This window comes from Microtus pennsylvanicus, chromosome 4 (assembly GCF_037038515.1).
Source record: "Microtus pennsylvanicus isolate mMicPen1 chromosome 4, mMicPen1.hap1, whole genome shotgun sequence".
Classification (NCBI taxonomy): Eukaryota; Metazoa; Chordata; class Mammalia; order Rodentia; family Cricetidae; genus Microtus; species Microtus pennsylvanicus.
The window spans coordinates 87,482,969-87,503,967 of record NC_134582.1 but is presented as its reverse complement, the minus strand read 5'-3'; the positions used below and the strand labels follow the sequence as shown (position 1 = coordinate 87,503,967).

At 43.5% G+C, this 20,999-nt stretch overlaps 1 protein-coding gene across 2 annotated transcripts in view; it reads left to right on the top strand.

The window, feature by feature from the left end:
- The first annotated feature begins 212 nt into the window (after positions 1-212).
- The window catches only part of Jarid2 (jumonji and AT-rich interaction domain containing 2), a 190,070-nt gene continuing 169,283 nt past the window's right edge, over positions 213-20,999 (top strand). Inside the window, exons 1-2 of one of the 2 annotated variants that reach the window (XM_075969773.1) lie at positions 213-347; positions 1,141-1,344. In XM_075969773.1, coding sequence (XP_075825888.1) covers positions 1,300-1,344 — 45 coding nt within the window. In that variant the 5' untranslated portion in view covers positions 213-347; positions 1,141-1,299. Of the gene's footprint in view, positions 348-724; positions 1,345-20,999 lie in introns of those variants that run through there. The other variant, XM_075969772.1, reaches the window with a different exon arrangement.

Sequence of the window (20,999 nt, the reverse complement as noted above, 5' to 3'; positions counted from 1 at the left end):
ATGGGGGGCGGGCCGGCGTGGGGAGTTCCTCGCTCGCGGACCACACGCTCCGCGGGCCAATCCCGAGCCAGCCTCTAGCAGTGTCGCACGCGGGACACGTCCTAGCGTTTGTTGGCAGGGCCGGCGAAGGGGGAGGGGGCGAGAGCAGGGAAAGGAGTTTGAGTGACAGGCGGTGCGGAGCACGCTGGGAATTGTAGTTCGGAGCTCCCGTGGCCATAGCCATTTTGTAGTCAAGGGACTACAACTTCCAGAAGATCAAGGGGACTATTCTAAGGTGCCCCGGGAATAGGCGGCTCTCCCCCGGGCCGGGCGTCCTGGGCCTCTGGTTCCCAGCTGCCCGGCTGCAGGTAGACGTGAGGGCAGTGGCGAGGGTTTGCAAGTGGCGGCCGTGGGGTGAGCGGACTGCGGGGAGGGGGGGAGGGAAGGGGTTGAGGTGGAGCGACCGAGCTTGCCATGCATTGAGCTAGGGAGCCTCTCTCAATTCCACGCCTGGGATCGGAGTGGGAGAGGCGCCTGAGGGGCGGCCCGGGAAGGGTTCGCGGAGGCCTCTCCCGGGTCTGGTCGACGGGGCTCCGGCAGTGCTGTGCACTGGGCTAGGGCTGGTGGGCAAAGGGTAAGCCGGCGTGCGGGGGCTCAGCTGTGGGAGTTTTCGGCTGGCGAGCGGCGGGGAATTAGCCGAGGAGCCCTAACTTGTATAAAAGCAGAGTCCATTTAAAGTTGGGCTGGATAGCCTCTCTCTCATTGGTTAGGGGGCTTGGAAAAAAGACTCGGCGAGCCCTCCGCTGTGGTGCTGCCGCCGCCGCCGCTGGAGTTGACTCTTCTGCTCGCACTGCTGCTGCAGCACAAACGTGACTTCCAACATTTTAAATTTATCTTTCCTTTTTCTTATCCAAGATGTAACTACAGATCAGACACTAAGGACCTTCACGTTTCGCTGATGTAGTTTTTGGAAGAAAAAGGGGGGGAGTGAAGGGCGTCGGTTTTTTTTTCTTCTTTTTTGTGTCTCTGTGTTGTGTATTTCGGGGGAAATTTTCCATTATGAGTGTTTTACTAAAGTGAATTTTTCTTGTTTGCTTCGTTCGTCTTTGGCTCTTTTTATTTTTTTTCTTTTATCCTTCTCAATTTCGGATTTATTTCAAGGCGAATCTGGCTTTGGGGGAAGAGGAAGAAAAGTCGGATTACAAGATCAACCACCACCACCAACAATAAAAACCACCAGGATATTTTTTTGCAAATTTCTGACGGCTTTAAATTCATGAAGCAATTGTCCCCTTTTGCAATCAGCATTTGGATCTCAGAATGAGCAAGGAAAGACCCAAGAGGAATATCATTCAGAAGAAATACGTAAGTGCTCCTAACAACACACCCTTTGGCTTGCAGTTTTAAGCAATGGTTGTGAATGTCAAGTTTATAGATAAATCCTGCCGCTCAAGGGTTTTCAGCGACGTCCGATAAGGCTGGTTCTTGCTTTTCCGAAAGGGCTTTTCAGGCAAAGTCGTGTCTGCCTAGTTTGGTTGAGAAAACAGACTGGTGTAGAGATACCTCAAGTGAATAAATTGACCTCGAATGACACAACATTAATGTAGTTTTAGATGAAAGGCAAGTGATTCTGGTGGAGCATGGGGTTCTGTGAGTGGGGGGGCCTGCGGTGATAGAACTAAACTGCATTCTCGGGCGGATTTGGCCCCATATTGCACTTTGCATACAAATGAGCCTGCTATTGGTGTTATTTAGGAAATAGTGTAAGGTATGTGTGTTGGAAGCCCTTTGAGTTGCAGTCCTGGGTTCGACTATGACGATCTTCCTGCACTAGCACATCCATTTAATATATGTGGTCGTTTTGGCTTATGTAGTTTGCAGCGTAAGCCAGTTGGGAATTATGTTATAGGGATTGCATTTATTGGTATTGACTTTAATAATGAGGCTGATTTTTGTTTTGTTTAAAAAGAGTTCATTGTTTCTAGTTTTAGGGGAAAATCGAGCTAATGTTTTTAAGTATGTGTGTGAGTGAATGCATATGTTACTACAAATAATTCACCCTAACTGGGCTTATGAAATCGGGTCGTAGTAGTTAAATTTGTTTTGTGCATAGTATAGAACGTTTTGCTTGGCATAGGGAGTGTTTTTGTTTTGTGTAGTGGCTTTTTTGTTGTTGTTGTAAGTTTTGGGGGGAGGGAGCAAAGAGGGGAACCAGGGGATTAACCGAATATGCACTCGAGTGATCCGGTGGTTAGCTGCATATGCTTCACAGCAAAGAACTTACCCCCCCCCCCCGAAAAAAAGGCCCTTGAAGATACATAAAGAACAATGCGAGCATATAAGAAAGTTTTATATAACTAGAGTCGATAATTTGGTGTTAGTATTTTTCCTTTCTGTTTTGTGGAGTGTATAATGGGAGATGACCTTCGGGGCAGTGGCTCTGTAAAAAAATATATTTAGTGGAAAACCTGAATTCCTCTTCCGGAGAGCTGATTCTAATCTAGACACGTAAACTTAACTATGAAAGAAACGCGAGATTAAATAATGAAGCTCAACTTACAAAGCTGCTCCATAAGGAATTTAAGAATAAAATACATCCGCATTGCAGAGGGCTGGGTAGAGCGCTAAGGACTAGTTTAAACTCGGTGTGTAGAAACTGCATGGGCAGAGCCTTGCCTTGGAGAGTGGACGCCTTCCCAGAACATGTCTGTTTCTGATGTAGCCACAAAGGAGATGGGGTAGAACTTGGACAAGAACCCTCCACCCTAACCCGGACCTCGATAAGTTGGAGAGCACTGTGGGGTAGGCTTTTTTGTTGTTGTTGGTTGCCAGCGAATGCTGTCGAGTCCGGGCGTCCGGACGCAAGCCGCTGTGGCCGGCGGTGGTCACGCGAGGCAGAGCATATGCGGGAGCTGAGTCCGTGCTCACACCGTGCTCCGGCCCGCTGCTCCGGCCACAGCGGGCCGGCAGGATGAGCGGGGCCCGCGGCGGGTAGTGCCGGGGCCGGGGCGGCGGGCTCGCGGGCCGCCTGTAGGGGGCGGACTCTGGGCTGTGCTCTGGCCGGGCGGGTGGGTGGGGCTCGCGGGTGGCGCGGCGTGCAGACTCGGGGCGGGCCAGGCTGTTGAGTGCTGCGGAGGGGAGGCTGCCTCGGGCGCCCCCCGTCGCGCGCACGGCGCGGCTCTGCTCGGCGGCTCAGGCGTCTCCACGCCGCCCTGCCCCGCGGGCTCCAGCGCAGTCTTGAGAGCAACAGGTTAAGCAGGCAAGACGTCAGCGCGCCCCCTCCCCGCCCCGCGGCCTTCCCTTGCCAGCCGCCTAAGCGATTCCTCCCCCTCTTCTCCCCGCCCCCTCTCCGCCCTCTGTCCCCAGTGGTTCTGGTCCCCCCTCGCCCCCCACCACAACCAGCGAAGGTCTGTTGTCATTGTGACGTCACAAAGGGACGACCCGGTGGAACCTTTCCTCCTCCGTGATGTCAAAAGTCGGGCGGAAGGTTCCAGGAGCGGTCTGAGTGGGAACTGTGGGACGTGGGAGGAGGAAGGGGCTGTGGTAGGTGCGACGAACCTCCCCTCTGAGGTCTTCTGGGTCCCAGCAGGTGAGCTTCGGGGAACCTTTTATCCCTCACCGAGTGCCCTTGAACTTTGTTCTTGTACCACTTAGGGGCTGGAGAGCAGACAGGAGGGGCCTTCCTAACGCTGGAGTATCATTCCCCAGTTCTGGGTCTTTTGATGGTGTGACATATTAGGGCATCCCCACTCAGGCCCATGTTAACACGAAAACGAAGGAAACTGCATTTAGGGGAGTTTTACCTTGTGTGTGGATGTAGTGAGTGAGGATTTGGTTACTTCGTCGTTGAGGGGGCATAACCTTTGAAGGGGATGCTGCTTAGCTAGTGCTCTCCCGGAAGCTTTGCCCTGTCTTTGGGGAAGGGCTGTCCTCTTGGCTGTGCTGTTATCTGCCCACTACTGTATCTGAAGGATTGTTCTCCAGAGAGCCCAGGACTCGTGAGTCTCAAGATCCACTGGATCTTAACAGGAGAACAAATGGTTCATGGTGGGAATCTTCACGTTTCTGTAAAATGGAAAATGTCATAACTGCTTTTGTCACTTGACTAAGTCATTGAGATTATGTGGGTGGAAGATGTAAAACAGTGTGCTGCTTTATTTAGAAGGTGGCATTATTACTTAAGCTGGTAGAAGGCAGCATGCTTCCTTCAATTGGTCTCAAAAGCTTTAGATGCCTCCCATTTACTTTATTGCCTCAGCAAAGAGTTTGAGAGTGTGATTGTAGATGGAAGGCTTTGGAGAAATGAGTGTTGTATTTCTTATTAAATGACATCCTTGAACCTCATAAATTGAAGTATAATTCTATCTTAATTGTATTGGGCACGACTCCCACTACAATACCTTAAATAACTGGGAAAGGTTGCCTTCCAGAGCCCCAATTGAACAATAAAACAGTTGCATGCAGCATATTTTCTGTTTTTTGCATCATTCTTATAGTTTGTTATTCTTGGGGGAAGTAGAGGATGATAACCAGGCTTTTTGGTCTTAGCTTGATACCAGATAGGAGCAGATACTCCAATACCAATTGTCGGGGTTTGTATTTAGGGTGGCTTTAGCAGATTTTGTACCATTAGGCTGTAATAACGTTTAAAATAGCATATGCTATGACACGTTCACATGGGAGGTCACCGGACAACTTTTTTGACTCAGTTCTTTTTATCTTTAATTGGCATTGAATTTAGGCTTGTTTGCAAGACACATTTACCTTTCTCTTTGGAGCCATTTCACCAGCCCCCTACCTAGCCTTAATGATTTAAGGATCTAGTTTTCCAAATGCCTGGAATTCCTGCACTGTTCAAGGTTATCTTGGTCCATAAGCCCTTCTGAGCTACGTAAAAAACTGTCCTTCAGATCCCCTGTTACCAATGTGGCTCAGTTGGTAGAATGTTTTCCTAGCATTTGCCCATTGCCAGAAACACTGGGCCTGGTGGTGCCTGTAATCAGGAGGTTTAAGCACTAGGATCAGGAGTCAGTGGTAATTCTCTGTTACATAGCAAGTGTGAGGCCAGCAGCTGGGAATATACTCCTCAAAAACACCCCAGACCACTCTGTGACCCCAGAAAGTGAGAGGACTTGCTTCATTAGGTTTAGAAACTGAGCCTTACTACAGTTTATAGTTGCAAAGTAAAATTAAACAATAGAAAACAGTATACCAGGGCAGGGATGTTGAGCTCAGTGCTGGAGTGTTTGCTTAGCATGGCTAAAGTCCCAGGAGGGTTGATCTCTAGCACTAAAAAGTTCAAAATAATGACTGCCTGACATGGTTGGTACACACCTTTAATCCCCAGCCCTGGGGAGCCAGAGAGACCCATGCTTGTCTCTTAGTTTGAGGTCAGCCTAGTCTGCACAGCCAGTTCAAGGCCCTGTCTCAAAAAAAAGTCAGCTTGCTTGCTTTTCCTTTGTTGAATGATCACTGTGATATTTTACAGCTATGGGAAAAGGATTGAAGTTATTCAGTTGCAATTCATATTGTCTTTGCTTTGTTTCTAGTGGTGGGAAGAAAACCCCTTTACCAAGGAGTCTAGGGTGGAGGTGATTTTTTTTTTTTTGGCAGAGCTGGAGGTGGAACTTAGGGTCTTACATATGCTAGGAAAGCTGTGACACCAAACAATCCTAGTTCTAAACAGAAGCATCTTTAAAAACTGTCACTATAGACAGAAGCAATATTGTCAGGTTGATAGTGTGTTAAATTTAAAATGAATAGTTCTTGTTCAAAAAGCCAAAATTGGGTTCTTATATTTTGGGTCGATTTATTACTTTTTTTTAAAGGGCTAATATCTCTATAGATACTTCACAATCAAATTATTTTACTTTGTATGTGCATGTTTGTGGGTATGTGGATGCTGGCTCTCACATGTGGCGGTCAGGGTATAACTTGGAGGAGCTGAACCATCTCACTTTATTGGGTTATTTATTACCTGTTTGTGGGTTAATATTGGAGTTGAGGATTTGTAGCCACTGGCCCAAATAGTCAGCTTTTGTAGTTTAGATGGTTAGTTGATATTTTGCCTCATAGTTGGGACACGGTTAAAACTGTCTCTGATACCGGGTCTGTCTAGGGTGCTGAGTCTCTTCTTAGTAAGTGCCTTGATTATTTAAACTTACTGACTTCAAAAGGATGACATCTTTTGAAGTTTCTGACTGGTGCCTGTTCCATTAACAGTGGATTTGTCTTGAAAGAGGATGAGGGGAAAACCATATTAAGCCAAGTATATAAACACTTGGTAAAGTCTAAACTGGGATGTTTTGAATTTCTTGCTTTGTCTTGGTCATGGTAGTAGTATTCAGAATTAAGCTTTGGTCATTTTATTTAAAATTCTGGGTACAGTGTTCAAATCCTACAAGTTTTCTCATTGTTGGGTTGTCAGTTCTAACTAACCCCTACCCGCCTAGCCTTCTTGCCCGTAGGTGCAGAACATTCTGGTTATTAACCTGAAGCTTCTGCCCAGTGGGCAGCTGTGGGGTGTGCTTCTGTCCCCTTTGGCTTCCACCCAGAAGGCTTGCCAAGTGTCAGTTGTTTGTTCCCCAAATCTGGTTATTCCAGTTGAGCTTATACTTGTAATTACAATTAAGTCTTATGTAAACCTTGAAATGACTGTGAAAACAGTTGGTTCTACTTTAAGTTGAATGCTTTGGAAGAGACGTGATAAAAGTGCTAAAAGAAAAAAAAAGATGTTAAATTAAATGTAGGCTGGACACTTGATCTTGTGGATTCTTCATAAATGCTGCATTGCAAGTCATTCCTCTTTTTGGTGGTAGTGGTGGTGGTGTGGTGTGCTAAGTTATACCTCCAGGCTCCAGGTCACTGCCTTAAACACTAAGTTCTTCTCTTCAACAACATGTGGAGCAAGTCTCCAGTCAGAAATGATGGAGGACAAGTTGGATGGGAGATTAACTGAGATCCCAGCCGTGGGAGGCTGAGACATGAGGATTGTTGTGACTTCAAGGGTAGCATGGGCTATGGAGTGGCACTGTCTCAATCAAAGAACAAGTTTAGTAGCAAAAAGTAATTTTATTTATCTTTTCATCACATCGCTTTTTTGTAACTTTTCTTTTTGATAATCTCCTGTAGCTCAAGCTGGCCTAGTTTATTGTGTAAGAGATGGCCTTGAACCCTTAATCCTCCTGCTTCTGCCTTCCAAGTGCTGAAGTTGTAGGCACCCACCACTAAAAGTTTGAGAGTTTTGTGTGTGTGTGTGTGTGTGTTTTAATTTTACATTTATTCTCTCAGTTTTCCATGTGTTGTGTATGTGGTGTTCGGTGACAAGTGCTTTTACCCACTGAATCACCTTGCTGGCCATATATATCAACTTTACTCTTCCATAAGATACCACTGATGATGCCTTCCATTTCAAATCCTTAAGTGTACATTTATGTTTTAAATTTACTTTGATTCAAGATCTCATTCTGTAGTCCATGATGACCTCAGACTCATGGTGTTCTGTGATTATAAGTTCTGGCATTACAGACATGGCTTTTAGTAATGCCTTAAAGTTTAGTTCCGTTCTGATTCATTATAAAACTTTAAAATTGCAGCTGACTCCTTCAGGAAGTGACTACTTACTGTTTTGCTTCTGGTGCCATAATCTTGCCTGCTTCCAGTACAGCTGCTCCCCCTTAAATAAATGTTTGTATGTTGTGTGTGCATCTGTGTATATGCCTTTGTGTGCTTGTGAACACATTCCCTCTCATGGCATATGTAGAGGTCAGAGGACAACTTGTAGAGGTGCCTTGTGTGGATCCTGGGGAATTGAAATCAGGTTATCAGGAGGCAAAATGCCTTTACCTGTAGAGCCATCTTACCAGTTTTAGAGAACACATTTAACAGCCACACAACACCTTCTTGAAAACATGTAGTCTATCCAGTCAATTCTGAAGTAGACACCCACATTCATGGTTTTTACATAGCAAGGTCACATGAAAAAAGGGGCTTTTGAGGCCCTTTTACAGAAGGAGAGTATCAACGCCAAAATATTGTTCATATAGTTTAAAGCTGTATGGTATGTCTTCCTGTGTTTTTTTTTTTTGGCTTAGTTGAAATAGATGCCAAATGATTAGTCAGTACTATCCTGAAGGGGAGAATGGATCATAAAAGAAAGGGTCCTGTCAGCTTCTGAGAACAAGGTGTGTGCTAGTCTGCAGCATGTTTATGCTTGATTGTTTCTATGGCACCAGATGGTGGAGCTACTCTGTTGTCCCCTTGTCTCTTTCTCAGAGTCGTCATTGGAAGGCCCTGTGTGGGACTGGTTATTAAAGCTCTGTGGTGTTGTGATTGTCCATCCCACACTCTTGAGTGTACCTGTGGGCCATCATGGGCAATAGTTCTCCAGGCTTCCAGAAATTACTTTGCTGTCTCAGGGTTGTCACAGATCACTTTTGTTAACTTTTTCTTACACTTGGACTATTGATCCTGGCTTTGCTGTTTTGGAGACCATGAGTTCTGGAGGGAATTGTCTTTGGTCCCCACCAGTGTTTCTGTCTGAAACAGAAACTGTCTAGATGTGTTAATGGGGCAACTTGAGTGATAGGAACATTAGATGTAATTACTCATCGAGTCGTAAGGGTGTGTGATTGACTGCATTTGAGAACCCTACTTAGGCCCATATTTCTATATGGTAGAAATATGATAGCCAGGCTATCAAGCCATAGTTCCCCTCCTGAGGTGGTCACGTTACCTTCCAGACAGGCTGTTGCTAACCTAACAAAAGGTCAGGATGTTGCTCTGCTCTTTTCTTTGTAATTTACTTTTGACCTCGAATTCGTGATCCTGTAGGTTCTGCCCCAACACCAGTGCCTGGGGGATTACAAGTGGGATTACCAACCTAAGTGAAATTTAAAGTTCTAATTTAGTAAGTCCATCAAGCTCTGCCACTCATGCAGAGGACTGAAATAGTTTAGATAGTAATGTTGACTTCCTATGAATCCTGTGTTAATTGGACTGTTATCCATACGCTCCAGGTGTGCTGACTAGTTTTATATCATCTTGACACAGCTAGAGTTATCTGAGAGGAGGGAACCTCAACTGAGAAAATGTGTCCCCAATAAGATCAGGCTATAGGCAAACCTGCAAGGGCATTTTCTGGTTGATGGGGAGGGCCCAGCTCATTGTGGTTGGAGCTACCCCTGGGCTGGTGGTCCTGGGTTCTACAAGAAAGCTGGTTGAGCAAGCCGTGAGAACAAAACAGTGTACTCACTCACTCCTCCATAGCCTCTGCATCAGTTGCTGCCCTGCTTGAGTTATTGTTCTTACTTTCTTTCAGTGATGAACAGTGATGTGGAAGTGTAAGCCTTTCTTAAAGTTGCTTAGGTGTTTCAACAGAGCAGTGATAACTTACTAAGGCACTTTATGTACATTATTCTTGTACACACAGGCCTTTACTTTTCATGTTTTTTGGAGGTTGGTGGTAGATAGGGAACAGTGAAATGGATGGGTTTGTGGGTGTTTTTGTCAGTTCAGGAGATGACTGTCTGGCCTCCTGGGAGATAGCAGCCTAAGCATTTCTGTATTTCTGATGACTGAATTTGCCCGAGAATGTAGGAAGCCTTTTGGCATTTATCTTACTGCTTTCTTACAATCTGGGTGGTTCTTTCTCCATGTTCTAATCACTATTTTTGAAAGATCCTCAATGGTTGACTCTTGGTTCTAATTTCTGACAACTATTAAATGTTTGGTGTCTGTTTGCAGCACCAGGTGCCAGGAGGAAATGAGAAGGGATTAGTACTGAGCATGTGTATTTATCCCTTCTATAGGTTTACAGAAAGACTGAATGAATGCTCATTCAGTTAGGCAGCAGAGAGTTTGCTTTTTGTGTTTAAGTTGTCATTACTAGTACATGAGCTTCAGTCATAAAGGGCCTTCAATTTGGACAGGTCTGCTTTGACTATATAGGGCACTTAGATAAGGGATAAGTTACTTCCAGCTTTTATTTAACTTGGTTGTATGACCCTGGACAAGCTATACAACATAGCTCAGTTCCTTCTCATCTGGAACATTATTGAGTGCACCTTATAGGCTGGGAGAGCCAGGGAGATTTTTGATGTGAAAGCACTTTGTAAACTGCATACCGCTGCACAAATGCTCAAGGTATTATTACACAGTTGGAAATCACCAACTTGGAGACATCAGGCCTGCCAGCAGCCTTCCTAGCTGACTCAGAAATAAATAAATCTAGTAAATTCGGAGAGAACAGTATATTTAGAGCAAGGCTTTAAAGATTAGGAGGTGATATAACCACCCCCCCTTCACACTTGGCTTGTGGAATGTCTATTGACTCAGGACACATGACAGTTAGAAAAGATAGGTTGAGAGTTAAGATTATAGCAGTACCTAATCTGTCTTTACAACATATTTAAAAGTACAACTTGAAGGATATATATTCTTTGAAATTGAAAATCTGACCATGATCCTTCAGTGACTGCTTGTGGTCTCTTACATCAAGTGTAAGCCAAGTTTGTCTTCAGTATAGAATAAAAACCCTTTCTTGTTTAAACTATCCACTTACCTGCCCCATCCTCTATACACACTCCTGGATTTAATCAGGCCCAGCCTCTAACTTTGCAAGTTCTCATCTGTGCTCAGCAAGTGAGTTCCTGAGGGGTGCACTATGCTCTTCATGGACCTAATGGCTAGGCTGCCATACTCACTCCTAGTTTTTCCTTACTGATGGGTAGCACCCCTTACTTCTAGGTGCACACAAGGAGTACTTCTTTGCATGTCTGTTAGGGGCTGAGTTTTGCAGGTGTTTGTGAGTAAGTGATGTGCACTAGCATAAAGTTAGTACATGGAGGGGTTCCCCCCACCTTTTTTTAAAAATTTGAGACAGGATTTCTCTGCAGGCCTGGCTGTCCTGGAACTTGCTCGGTAGACGAGGCTGGCTGGCCACAAATTCACAGATCCATCTGCCTCTACCTCTTGAGTTCTGGGATTAAAGGTGTGAGCCACCACTGCCTAGCACCCAGAAAATTCTTTAACTAATGGTGGAATGTATTCAGTACTACTGGGATGGAATTGGTTTGGCTCTAGTGGAAAAAGCTGAAGCTCACGAATTAAAATTTTAGACTCACACTTTGTTGGGCATGCAATCCAGCACTGGAGAGTGAAAGCCCTTGAACAGGTCATAGTGACACACTTTTCTCTCCCTGCCGGTGCGTTCTTAGTTCTCCATTGTAGCTGAAGTAATTGATTCATTTTTCTGGAAAAATAAAAATTCATATGTAATCCTCATAGCTAATTATAAGCCAGTAGCATTTTCCCTGTGTGAAAAATGGCTTTTCTGCTTCATTATGAAATCATTTCAGTCAGACAAGTATGCGAAGATAAAAATTACTGAAATGGCATATTGGATATTCCTCCACTTGAAGATGTATAGGCTCACTCAGTATGTGATTTTTGCTTCTATATCTTATCCTAGTTATCAAAATACAGTGGTTTTGTTGTTGTTGTTTTTAATGGCTCTAAACATGCCATTGACGTGGGCTTTACTTGGCGTGTTGCCCCTTTGATGGCTTTTCCACAGGTTAGGGTTATAAAAAGTGTTTTGTGTAGCCTGCTTTGTGTGTATCCTTTGCATTTCAGATTTCTCAGTGTTGTAGAATTACTGACTCAAAACTGTTCCATTGATGTGGGATGCCCTTCTATATATTTGTTGCTTTTATTGGTTGATGAATGAAGCTGTTAGGGCCAATGGCTTTAGCAGGGTAAAGCCCAGCGGGAAATCAGAACAGAGATGGAGTAGGCAGAGTCAGAGACGTGGCGTGTAGCGGACGGATGCCAGAGCCTTACCAGTGGGAAGCCACAGCCTCGTGGTGACACACAGATGAATAGAAATGGGTTAATTTAAGATGTAAGAGTTAGCTAGGAATATGCTTGTAATTAATATTGTTTCTGTGTGATTATTCAGGTCTGGGCCTACATTCCATGTTGTCTTCTGGGGAGGGGCTGTGCTAATTACATTCTATGTATGGTGCATGTTAGGCCATCTGGTTTGTTTGTTGGCCTTTAAAGACAAATACGGACACTTGTAACGAGTAAAGATGTCAGTTTCTGTTTTCTTTCCTTGTCCTTTTCCAGGGCATTTAGGACCAAGATAAGACACGTGGAAGCATCGTAACACAAAATGACTCTAAAAGCACGTGTTTTTAGACAGAGGGCTTTACTTAGTACTGAAGGAAAGGAGAGAGCTTGTATAATTGTACACGGGGGGGAGGGGTTCAAGACAGGGTTTCTCTATGTAAAGTATAACGGAGTGTCCTGGAACCAAGCTGTTCTTGAACTCACAGAGATTAACCTGCCTCTGCCTCCTCCTGAGTGCTGGGATTAAAGGCGTGTACCACTACCGCCCAGCTAATTCTACATTTTGAGTGTTTATGAGTTTCTTTCCTTTGTGAATACATGCAGATACTTAAGTAGTAAAATGACCTGGAATCATTTTTGTTTGTACTTGAGATTTCAGTCTTGTTTGTAGGGTGGCCTTTCTTTGTACCATTCTTAGGGCTGAGCTTCATAGCTTGATCAATGAAATACAATTGATAGGTTTTAGCATCTTACTAAGTTTTCTCCCATCATGCTAAGGGAGCACTGTCTTTGGAGCATATGAACGTGGAATCTTTCCTGATTATGTTTAGATGATGGTAGCCAGGCGGTGGTGGCACACGCCTTTAATCCCAGCACTCTGGAGGCAGAGGTAGGCGGATCTCTGAGTTCGAGGCCAGCCTGGTCTACAAGAGCTAGTTTCAGGAACCAAAAGCTATGGAGAAACCCTGTCTCGAAAAATCCAAAAAAAAAAAAAAAAAAGATGATGGTGACTTGGGCAGATTGAGTTACAGTAGGGAAAAAAGAGCCTCTTAATCTCCTCATTAGAGGAGAATAAAAGGAAGTATCAATGTCTAGACAGTGTTGCAGGTCTATAGTGTGCAACTCTCCAAATTCTGGGTGGAAGAAAATGTGTTCCAGGTCCTCTCCCACCATTACAGCATGTTGGAGTTGTGGAAATTAATGTGGCTACTTAGCACTTGTCTCTCACTATGGCTTGCCTTTTCCTTAAGTAATGGGAAAATTCTGGGATTGATTTTTTTTTTTCTTCCCCTTCTCTTATGGTGTTTGTAAGGTTGAGATTGAGTGACAAAGAAGCAACATTCCTTTTTGGTCCTCTTGAAATGGACCGAGGCGCCTTTAATCCCAGGGAGGCAGATGCAGGTTGAGCTCTAGGCCAGCCAAAGAAAGCTACACAGGGAAAAAAGAAGTGTCTTTGGATGAACTTGTTTTCTTAGGTGGAATCTGACTCCCGTTGGTTTTACCCAAGTTGCTTCCTTTCCCATTCTTACACTGCCCAAAGCACTAAAGCTCTGTTTGTTCTATTTTCAGATTGTAATGATGTCTTGATGTTGGGGGATGAAAGAGCCAATGTGAACGAACGGAAAGCATTTAATACGGAGTCATGGTCTGGGCTCCTAGTTAAATTAGTAGCACATGCTTTTCATCTGCCTTGAAGGATTTCGGTTATGTTTCCTGGCCATCCATGGAGCTGTGACATCACACAGCTTGGCCCTTTACTCCATGACTCCATCGGATGAGGCACACACACATGCATGCATGTGCGTGCACATGTGCTTTTAAATTTTTTGAGACAGGGTTTCTCTCTGTTGCCCTGGCTGTCCAGGAGCTTGCTCTGTAGAACTCAAACTTGGACAACCAGCCACCTTTGACCTCCTAAGTGCTGGAGTTAAGAAATCACTGCCTGTCTGAGGCCTCTACTCTTAATGCCAGGTGCCCTGTGGATTTGGTACCTAAATATAGCAAGGATCATGAGGAGAGTTACTGCAGGGGTGTTGTTGGTAGAAGAAACAGATCTTGTTATTAGTGATCCTTATTTCACAGGTTTTGTTGAACATTTGGGTCTGTTCACTTTTCAGTTTACTTGAGTTTCAAATTAGTTTCTTTTTTTTTTTTAATTTATTATGGATACAATATTCTGTCTGCATGTATACCTGCAGGTCAGAAGAGGGCACCAGACTTCATTACAGATGGTTGTGAGCCATCATGTGGTTGCTGGGAATTGAACTCAGGACCTTTGGAAGAGTAGGCAATGTTCTTAATCGCTGAACCATCTCTCAAGCCCTCAAATCAGTTTCTTAAATTAAAAAAGTTACTAACATTGGGCAGTGGTGGTGCACACCTTTGATTCCAGCACTTGGGAGGCAGAGTGAGAGATCTCTATGAATTCAGAACTAGCCTGGTCTCTGTGATGGTGAGTGTCAGGATAGGCTACAAAGCTACACAGAGAAATCCTGTTTCAAAAATAAAAACAAAACAAAAAAAGGAAGAAAAGTTACTAATAACAAACAACCCCCCCCCCCCCCAAATCCAAATCCATGGTCTCACTATCTAAACCCAGCTGTCCTGGAATTTAGAGATTGCCTGTCTCTGCTTACCACGGTACCTACATATGTACGTTTTGTGTGTATGTGTGTGGGTGCTTGCATACCTGCCATAGAGTAGTTGTGGAGGTCAAAGCATAACTTTTGGGAGTTGGTTTTCCTGTCTGCTTTTCCACCTGGGTGGTGAGCTTAGGTTGTTAGGACTGTTGCCTTTACCCAACAGTCAGTCTGTTATTACCCAGTAACAGATGGACGCAGCCTCCTCCCTTTTCCTCTTTATTCTGTAGCTTAAGATTCGTCTGGAATGCACAGTTCTTTTCCCAAGCCTCGTGAGCACTGGAAATGTAGGTTTTCCTTGCCTTTTATTTTTGATATATTTTTATATCAAAATGGTAGTTTTATTTCTTATATCTCTTACATGTCACACATACTCTTTAAAAAGGATGTACATACAACACAATGAGCTGTCATCTCAGGAACAAAATTTTTTTCTTGCCTTACCCTTACTAAAGTGCAGTTGTGGCATACAAAAATGATACAAGATCAAAATATGGGCCATGAACAAACAGTTTCTCTCAAAACAGCAGATGTTTGGCACTGAGAGCTTTACTTTATTTAATTGGGACAGGGTCTCTGTGTAGCCATGACGACTCTAGGACTCATGTAGACCAATTTGGCCTCAAACTTGCTTATCTGCCTGCCTTTGATTGCATCAGAGTGATATAAGTAAAGACAGTGCACCCCCTCACCTGGCCCCAGTAACAATTTTTTGAGACAGGGTCTTGATCAGCTCAGGCCCAGTTGAAACTCATTATGTAGCTCAGGCTACCCTTCAAGTTCTCACTAAGTCTCCTTCAGAGCCTGGTTTTACAAGCATGCGCCACTACACCTGGTTAGGCTTGAATTTTTACCAAAAGTCTTTGCTCAGTAGTATTGGTATTGACACCCTGACAGAACTTTAATCTGCAAGAATTTTAAAGATTCATGAAAGTAATCCTTAGTAATGGTTATCTCCTGAGTGGCAGAGATCAGATTTCTATTTAAATGTCAATGGAGTTTATCACCCCCCCCAACCAGTGCAGGTGGCCAGGCAAGGTGTGGATTTAATAATGAACTTCTGGATTTCTGTTAGCTTAGTTGGTGGTGCTAGTAATAAATCAGTGTTTTATATCTTTAAAAATGTTTTCAAATACTCTGCATTGTAATCTCAAACTGCTGTTAGTATTCCAAACCACTGTGGTTTTAACTAGGTTAGGGTCTATCTGAAAGGTGGCTGACGAGGGTGAAAATACACCCTCATTAAATAAAATACATGTTTGGCTTGAGATTGGCTCATATCTAAGCCTTAGGCCAAGTCCCATGATTGAAGAAATCAAGGAACACTTGCTTCTCATTCTCTTGTATTTACCCCCCAACCCCAAACAAAACCAAAACTCACTCACTATTCCACCATGGATTTTTGTGAGTCAGTTGTGCAGAACCCTTACTTAGACCCAGAGTGTGATGATGCTATATGAAACTTTTGTCTAGATGAAAGAGCATGATGCCACAATTTGATTGTTCTTTAGATAAATTGTAACTGATTATTCTAATAAAATGGGTTTTCTTTTGGTGCTGAGGAGTGGAGAGCATCAAGAGTTTGGGGAATTAGTGACTCTAAAGCCTGTTTTTTTAAAATTCCCCTTTCTTCCCCAAACTGACATAGACTGCGATGGAACACATTTTTTTACTCAGCTAGCCTTTTCCCCCACCCTTTCAAGAGACTTGCTGAAGTTGTCATGTTATTTCTTTGCAGAATTTATTGGAGCAGTAGGCAAAGCCTCCTGGGAGTGTAAATAATGATGATTATAAAGAACACTCAGTTTACGAGGGAAGGCCATTATCTTTGACTTGCAAAGCTCGTACAGCCAAACAGTGTTTGCTTACAGTTGTTTAATACAAAAACACCTTAATGTTACCTATTGTAAGAAGGTGTCCTTTTTTTCACCTCTGTAAACGGAGGTCATCTCTGTAAAGAACAGATGATGTCACCTTGGTCAGGCAAACAGCTTGTGTTTCTGGACAGACATTATACACGAAGGCTTGGAGTGTGGAATGGAATGTCTGGCTGCTTGCTTTCCTGCTATCAACAGCAAATAATCTTCTGTCAAGATTTGTAGTGCTGATAAGTAGGAATTTACTTTACTTTTTCAGTTCTTTTTTGTATGTAAATTACAAATTCAGGACGGGGTTTGAAGTTAATCTAGGGGACTTGTCAGAATAGGCACCAAATGACTGTATCTATGACAGTAGACTTGCCTGCCTTTTATTTTTAGCAAGGATTATAAAAGTCTTAAGTTGCAGCTTAAAATTATTTGTTAATTTAGGTCAGGGAACAACTTTTAGGAGTCCACTCTGCCTTCCACTATTTGGGTCCCTCAGGCTCAGCTGAAGTGCCTTTACCTGATAAGCCGTTTCTTGAGCCCTAAAGTTGCAGTTTTTGTTTGAGGGAGGGTCAAGTTACCCCTGGACCTAGTTTGCTTCTCTGTTGCTGTAAAACAACCAAACAACCTCCCCTTGCTCCCCTTGCCCCCCCCCCCCCCGCCCCAAATAAAACCTGACCAGAAAAAGGGTTGCTTGGCCTATCCAGCCCAGGACAGGAGCCATCCTATCTCAACCTTCCTAGTACCTGGGAGCGTAGGTACGTCATCACGCCTGGGTGTCACAGCTTTGTGTTTACGGTTTCTTTTGGTGCTGAGGATGAATGACATTCAGTGTCTGTCATACTCTGGGTGAACAATTTTATCCCCAATTACCTCCCCCCAACTCTGTCTTTCTATTCTTGGGCATTTCTTGTAGTCCAGAGCATGAACTTCTGATTCTTTTGCCTCCACTTTTGAATTCTGGGATTACAGACATGTACCATGTGTTGTTGGAGATGGAACCCAGGGCTTTCTTGCACACTACCTAAGCATTCTGTCACTTGAGCCACCCCCACCCCCAGCCCAGCACTTTCATTACCCAGCTGGCCTTTGCTTGCTGTATCTTTTGCAGATCATCAGCTTTTTTTTTAATTGTCTTGTACACAGTTATGGGCAGTCCTGGTCATATCCCATGTTTGTGGTATTTTAAACCAAGATGAGGCATCTCAGTCTTTCCCTATGTAATTTTGGATATGAGTGTAATGTCTTTTAAAAACAATTCTGTGGTTTGTTAGTATATTCAGAGTTATACAACTATCACTGTGGTCAATTTTAGAACATTTCAGAAGTCCACAAAGAAACTCCACACCAGTGCCACTCACTTCCTACTTCATCCAGCTTCCCAGCCTCTGACAGCCACTAATCTTTCTGTCTCTGAGGATTTTCCCTCCTGGATATTGACACAAATGGATTAATAAAATATGTGGTTTCTTTCATGTAACACAGATGACCCTCAGCCACTGTTTTAGTATGTTTCAGCATCTTTTTTTTTTTTTTTTTTTTTTTTAGTTTTTCGAGACAGGGTTTCTCTGTGGCTTTGGAGCCTGTCCTGGAACTAGCTCTGTAGACCAGGCTGGTCTCGAACTCACAGAGATCCGCCTGCCTCTGCCTCCCGAGTGCTGGGATTAAAGGCGTGCGCCACCATCGCCCGGCTCAGCATCTTTTTTTTTAAGGCTTGATCATGTTGCACAGTTTTTGTATACCACATATTTGTTGCTTACTCAGCTGTGCTGATGTGTGTTTGTCTGTTTCACAAAACTAGGATTCACTTGGGAAGAGTAGTCATCTGAGGAGTTGGCCTTTATCAGATTGGTCTTTGAGTGCATTTGTGGTATTTTTTTGATAATATATTAGTGAAAGCTCAGCCCAGTGTGAGCAGCCCCCACTTTTCTGGGCAGGTGGTTCTGCATTGGCTTCTCTAGCTGTGATAGCCTATAAACTGTAAGCTAAAATAAGCCTGTTGGTTTTGGTCAGTGGTTTATTACAGCAAGAGAAACAAGACTGAGATACCAATCATCCTTTGACATTTGGGTTTATGTGCACCTTTTTCTTGATGTGTGAAAGCTTTTGCATTTGTTAGAAAAACAGTACAAATGCTCATCACTATACTGTAGTTAAGTTGTCTCTGCATTGGGCTTGAGGCCCTCCACTTCTGGGATTCATGGGGTACTTGGGTACTCTTTTGATTGGCTGCTGCTCTTACTGCAGATGTTATAGTTTTACTTCCTCTGCTCATTTGTAAACTAATGTCATTCACACATGTGGGAGCCACGTCTTCCAATTGCTTAGTAGAGGAACTACATGGTTCATCACTGGATGGTTTGCTTCATGTGACTTAGATGTTTTTGGCTGTAGTAGGTTTTCAAATGAGTGTTTCAAAGATCCGGTGTTTGAGGGCCGGTTCCTGTGAGTAGTTTTGCTTTGAGTGAAGGGCTGAAGGACTGATCGCACCCACACTTTGCTTTAATTTCTTCTTTTTTTTTTTTTTTGAGACAGTTTTTCTATGTAGTAGCCCTGTTGTTTCTCCTGGAACTTGCTCTGTAGACAAGTCTGGTCTCAGAGAGATCCTCTTGCTTCTGCTTCCTAAGTACTGGCATTAAATAAAGGTATGTGCTACCACAGTTTTCTTGGTTTCAAGCTGACCTCCTGCTCCTGACTCCATTCTGCCTTTACAGGCATAAGTCACACTTGTTCCTTTGTAGGTATATTGGCTATCACTGTTTGTCAAAGTACTTTTGGGTCAAGGATTTAACTATTTACTCAAATTCTCCCTGCAAAAAAAAAAACTTTTTTAGATGTGTCTCTTTAAATAGATATTAATGTAGTTTAAGCTGATTTTAGTTTACTGTGTTCCTTGTCCTAGCCTTAAACAGGCCATCCTGCTTCTACCTCCCAAATGCTGAGATTATATGTTGTATAGGCCTGATAGTCTTGCTACTTCTAAGCCTCTTAAAACAAACGCTCTTCATGATGAATGTAATCTTTGAAGAGGCCTGGAATAGAATTCTTCCTTAAGATTTAATTTTTATGTGTGTGGGTGTTTTGCCTGCATAAATGTATGCCATATGTGTCCTTGGTACCTGCAGAGGCCAGAAGAGGGCATCAAGTTCCCTAGGATTGAAGTGACGTTAGCTTAACTGCCATGTGGGTGCTGGGAATTGAAGCCAGGTCTTCTGGAAGAACAGTCTGCTGAGCTATCTCTCCAGCCCCTATATTTTTCTTTTGATATTTTTTCCGACTTGTCAGATTTATTCTTCATACAGTGGTGTGAAATTGTTAGGATGATATAGTTTGCACAGTTTTAAGCATTCAGAGAAATCTTAGGGGCAGCAAGAGAAGTGGAGTGAAGAATTTGCAGATGACAGGTAGGGTGACTCCCATGGGGTTGAGTATCTTTCTGTGAAGGTGCACAGTGCCCATGTCCATCGTGCTGAGGATGTCCACACTTTTCCTCAGGATTCCTGTTGATAGGAAGCCAAATACTAGTGTGTCTGTTTGGAGTGTTACATCTTAAACAGAGCTGAAGTTCACTGTCAAAATATTCTTTACTAATGATGTCACCACACTTTTTTGTTTTTTTTTTTCTGGAATGACTGCATTGAATCCCGCCCAAAAATCATTAATTTAGCTTACCTACTACATTATTAGGTACCTTTTCAATTCAGAAGTCACGTGGCCTTGGGTATTTGTGTGTCTAAGAAGTTAGTATTTTAAGCCTTGCATTAACTGGAAATGTGTTCTGCTGTGTTGCTTTTGTGTGGTGTACCTGTATATATATACATATATATACATATATATATGTATGTATACATACATAGTTGTGTCATTTGGAAAGCAACTGCCACATCCCTCCCACCAAAATTAAAATTGCTTATTAGAGCTAATTTTAGAATTGAGTTAGAACTGCCCTATAATGTAATGCAGAATATTTCCCAATAATGCCTAGGTTAACAATGATAGTCTTGCTGTATTGTGCAAAAAAGGCTTCTGTTCAGACCCAGCTGGGTTTCAGGCTTAATTCATTGCTCTATGGTGGGATCACCACAGCTGCTGTGGGGCCTTTACAAATGCAAAAAAGCTGTCAGTGTTTGTTTCATCAGCTGCATAAGTGATGAGGCCAAGTTGAGGAATCCATTCCCGTGCGCAGTGTGCAGGCTGTAGCCATCATTGTTTACAGAATTAGTGTGCTGGAGCTTTAAAATAGTTGGCACATCATCTGCCCTTTAGGAGCACAAGACTAAGGAACGGGACTAGTTGGTTGTCCTGGTAGTGCTTACTGATCCAGTCTAGCGCTTGTCCTTTCTCTGGTCTGTTCTGTGACTTAACTTCTTTGCCGTTGCAGCACTAAATTCTTTCTTTATTTTTTGTTTGTTTGTTTGTTTGTTTTTTCCGAGATAGGGTCTATCCTGGAACTCTGGAACTCTGTATACCAGGCTGGCCTCGAACTCACAGAGATCTGTTTGTCTGCTTCCCAAGTGCTGGGATTAAAGGTGTGTGCCACCACTGCCTGACTGGATTGCTAAATTTTGTCCCACACTTAAAAGGCACTTCTAGAATTCTGCACTTGATTTGAATTCTAGTCTTAATCGCCCTCACAGATTCAAATAGGTATGACTGTCAGCTG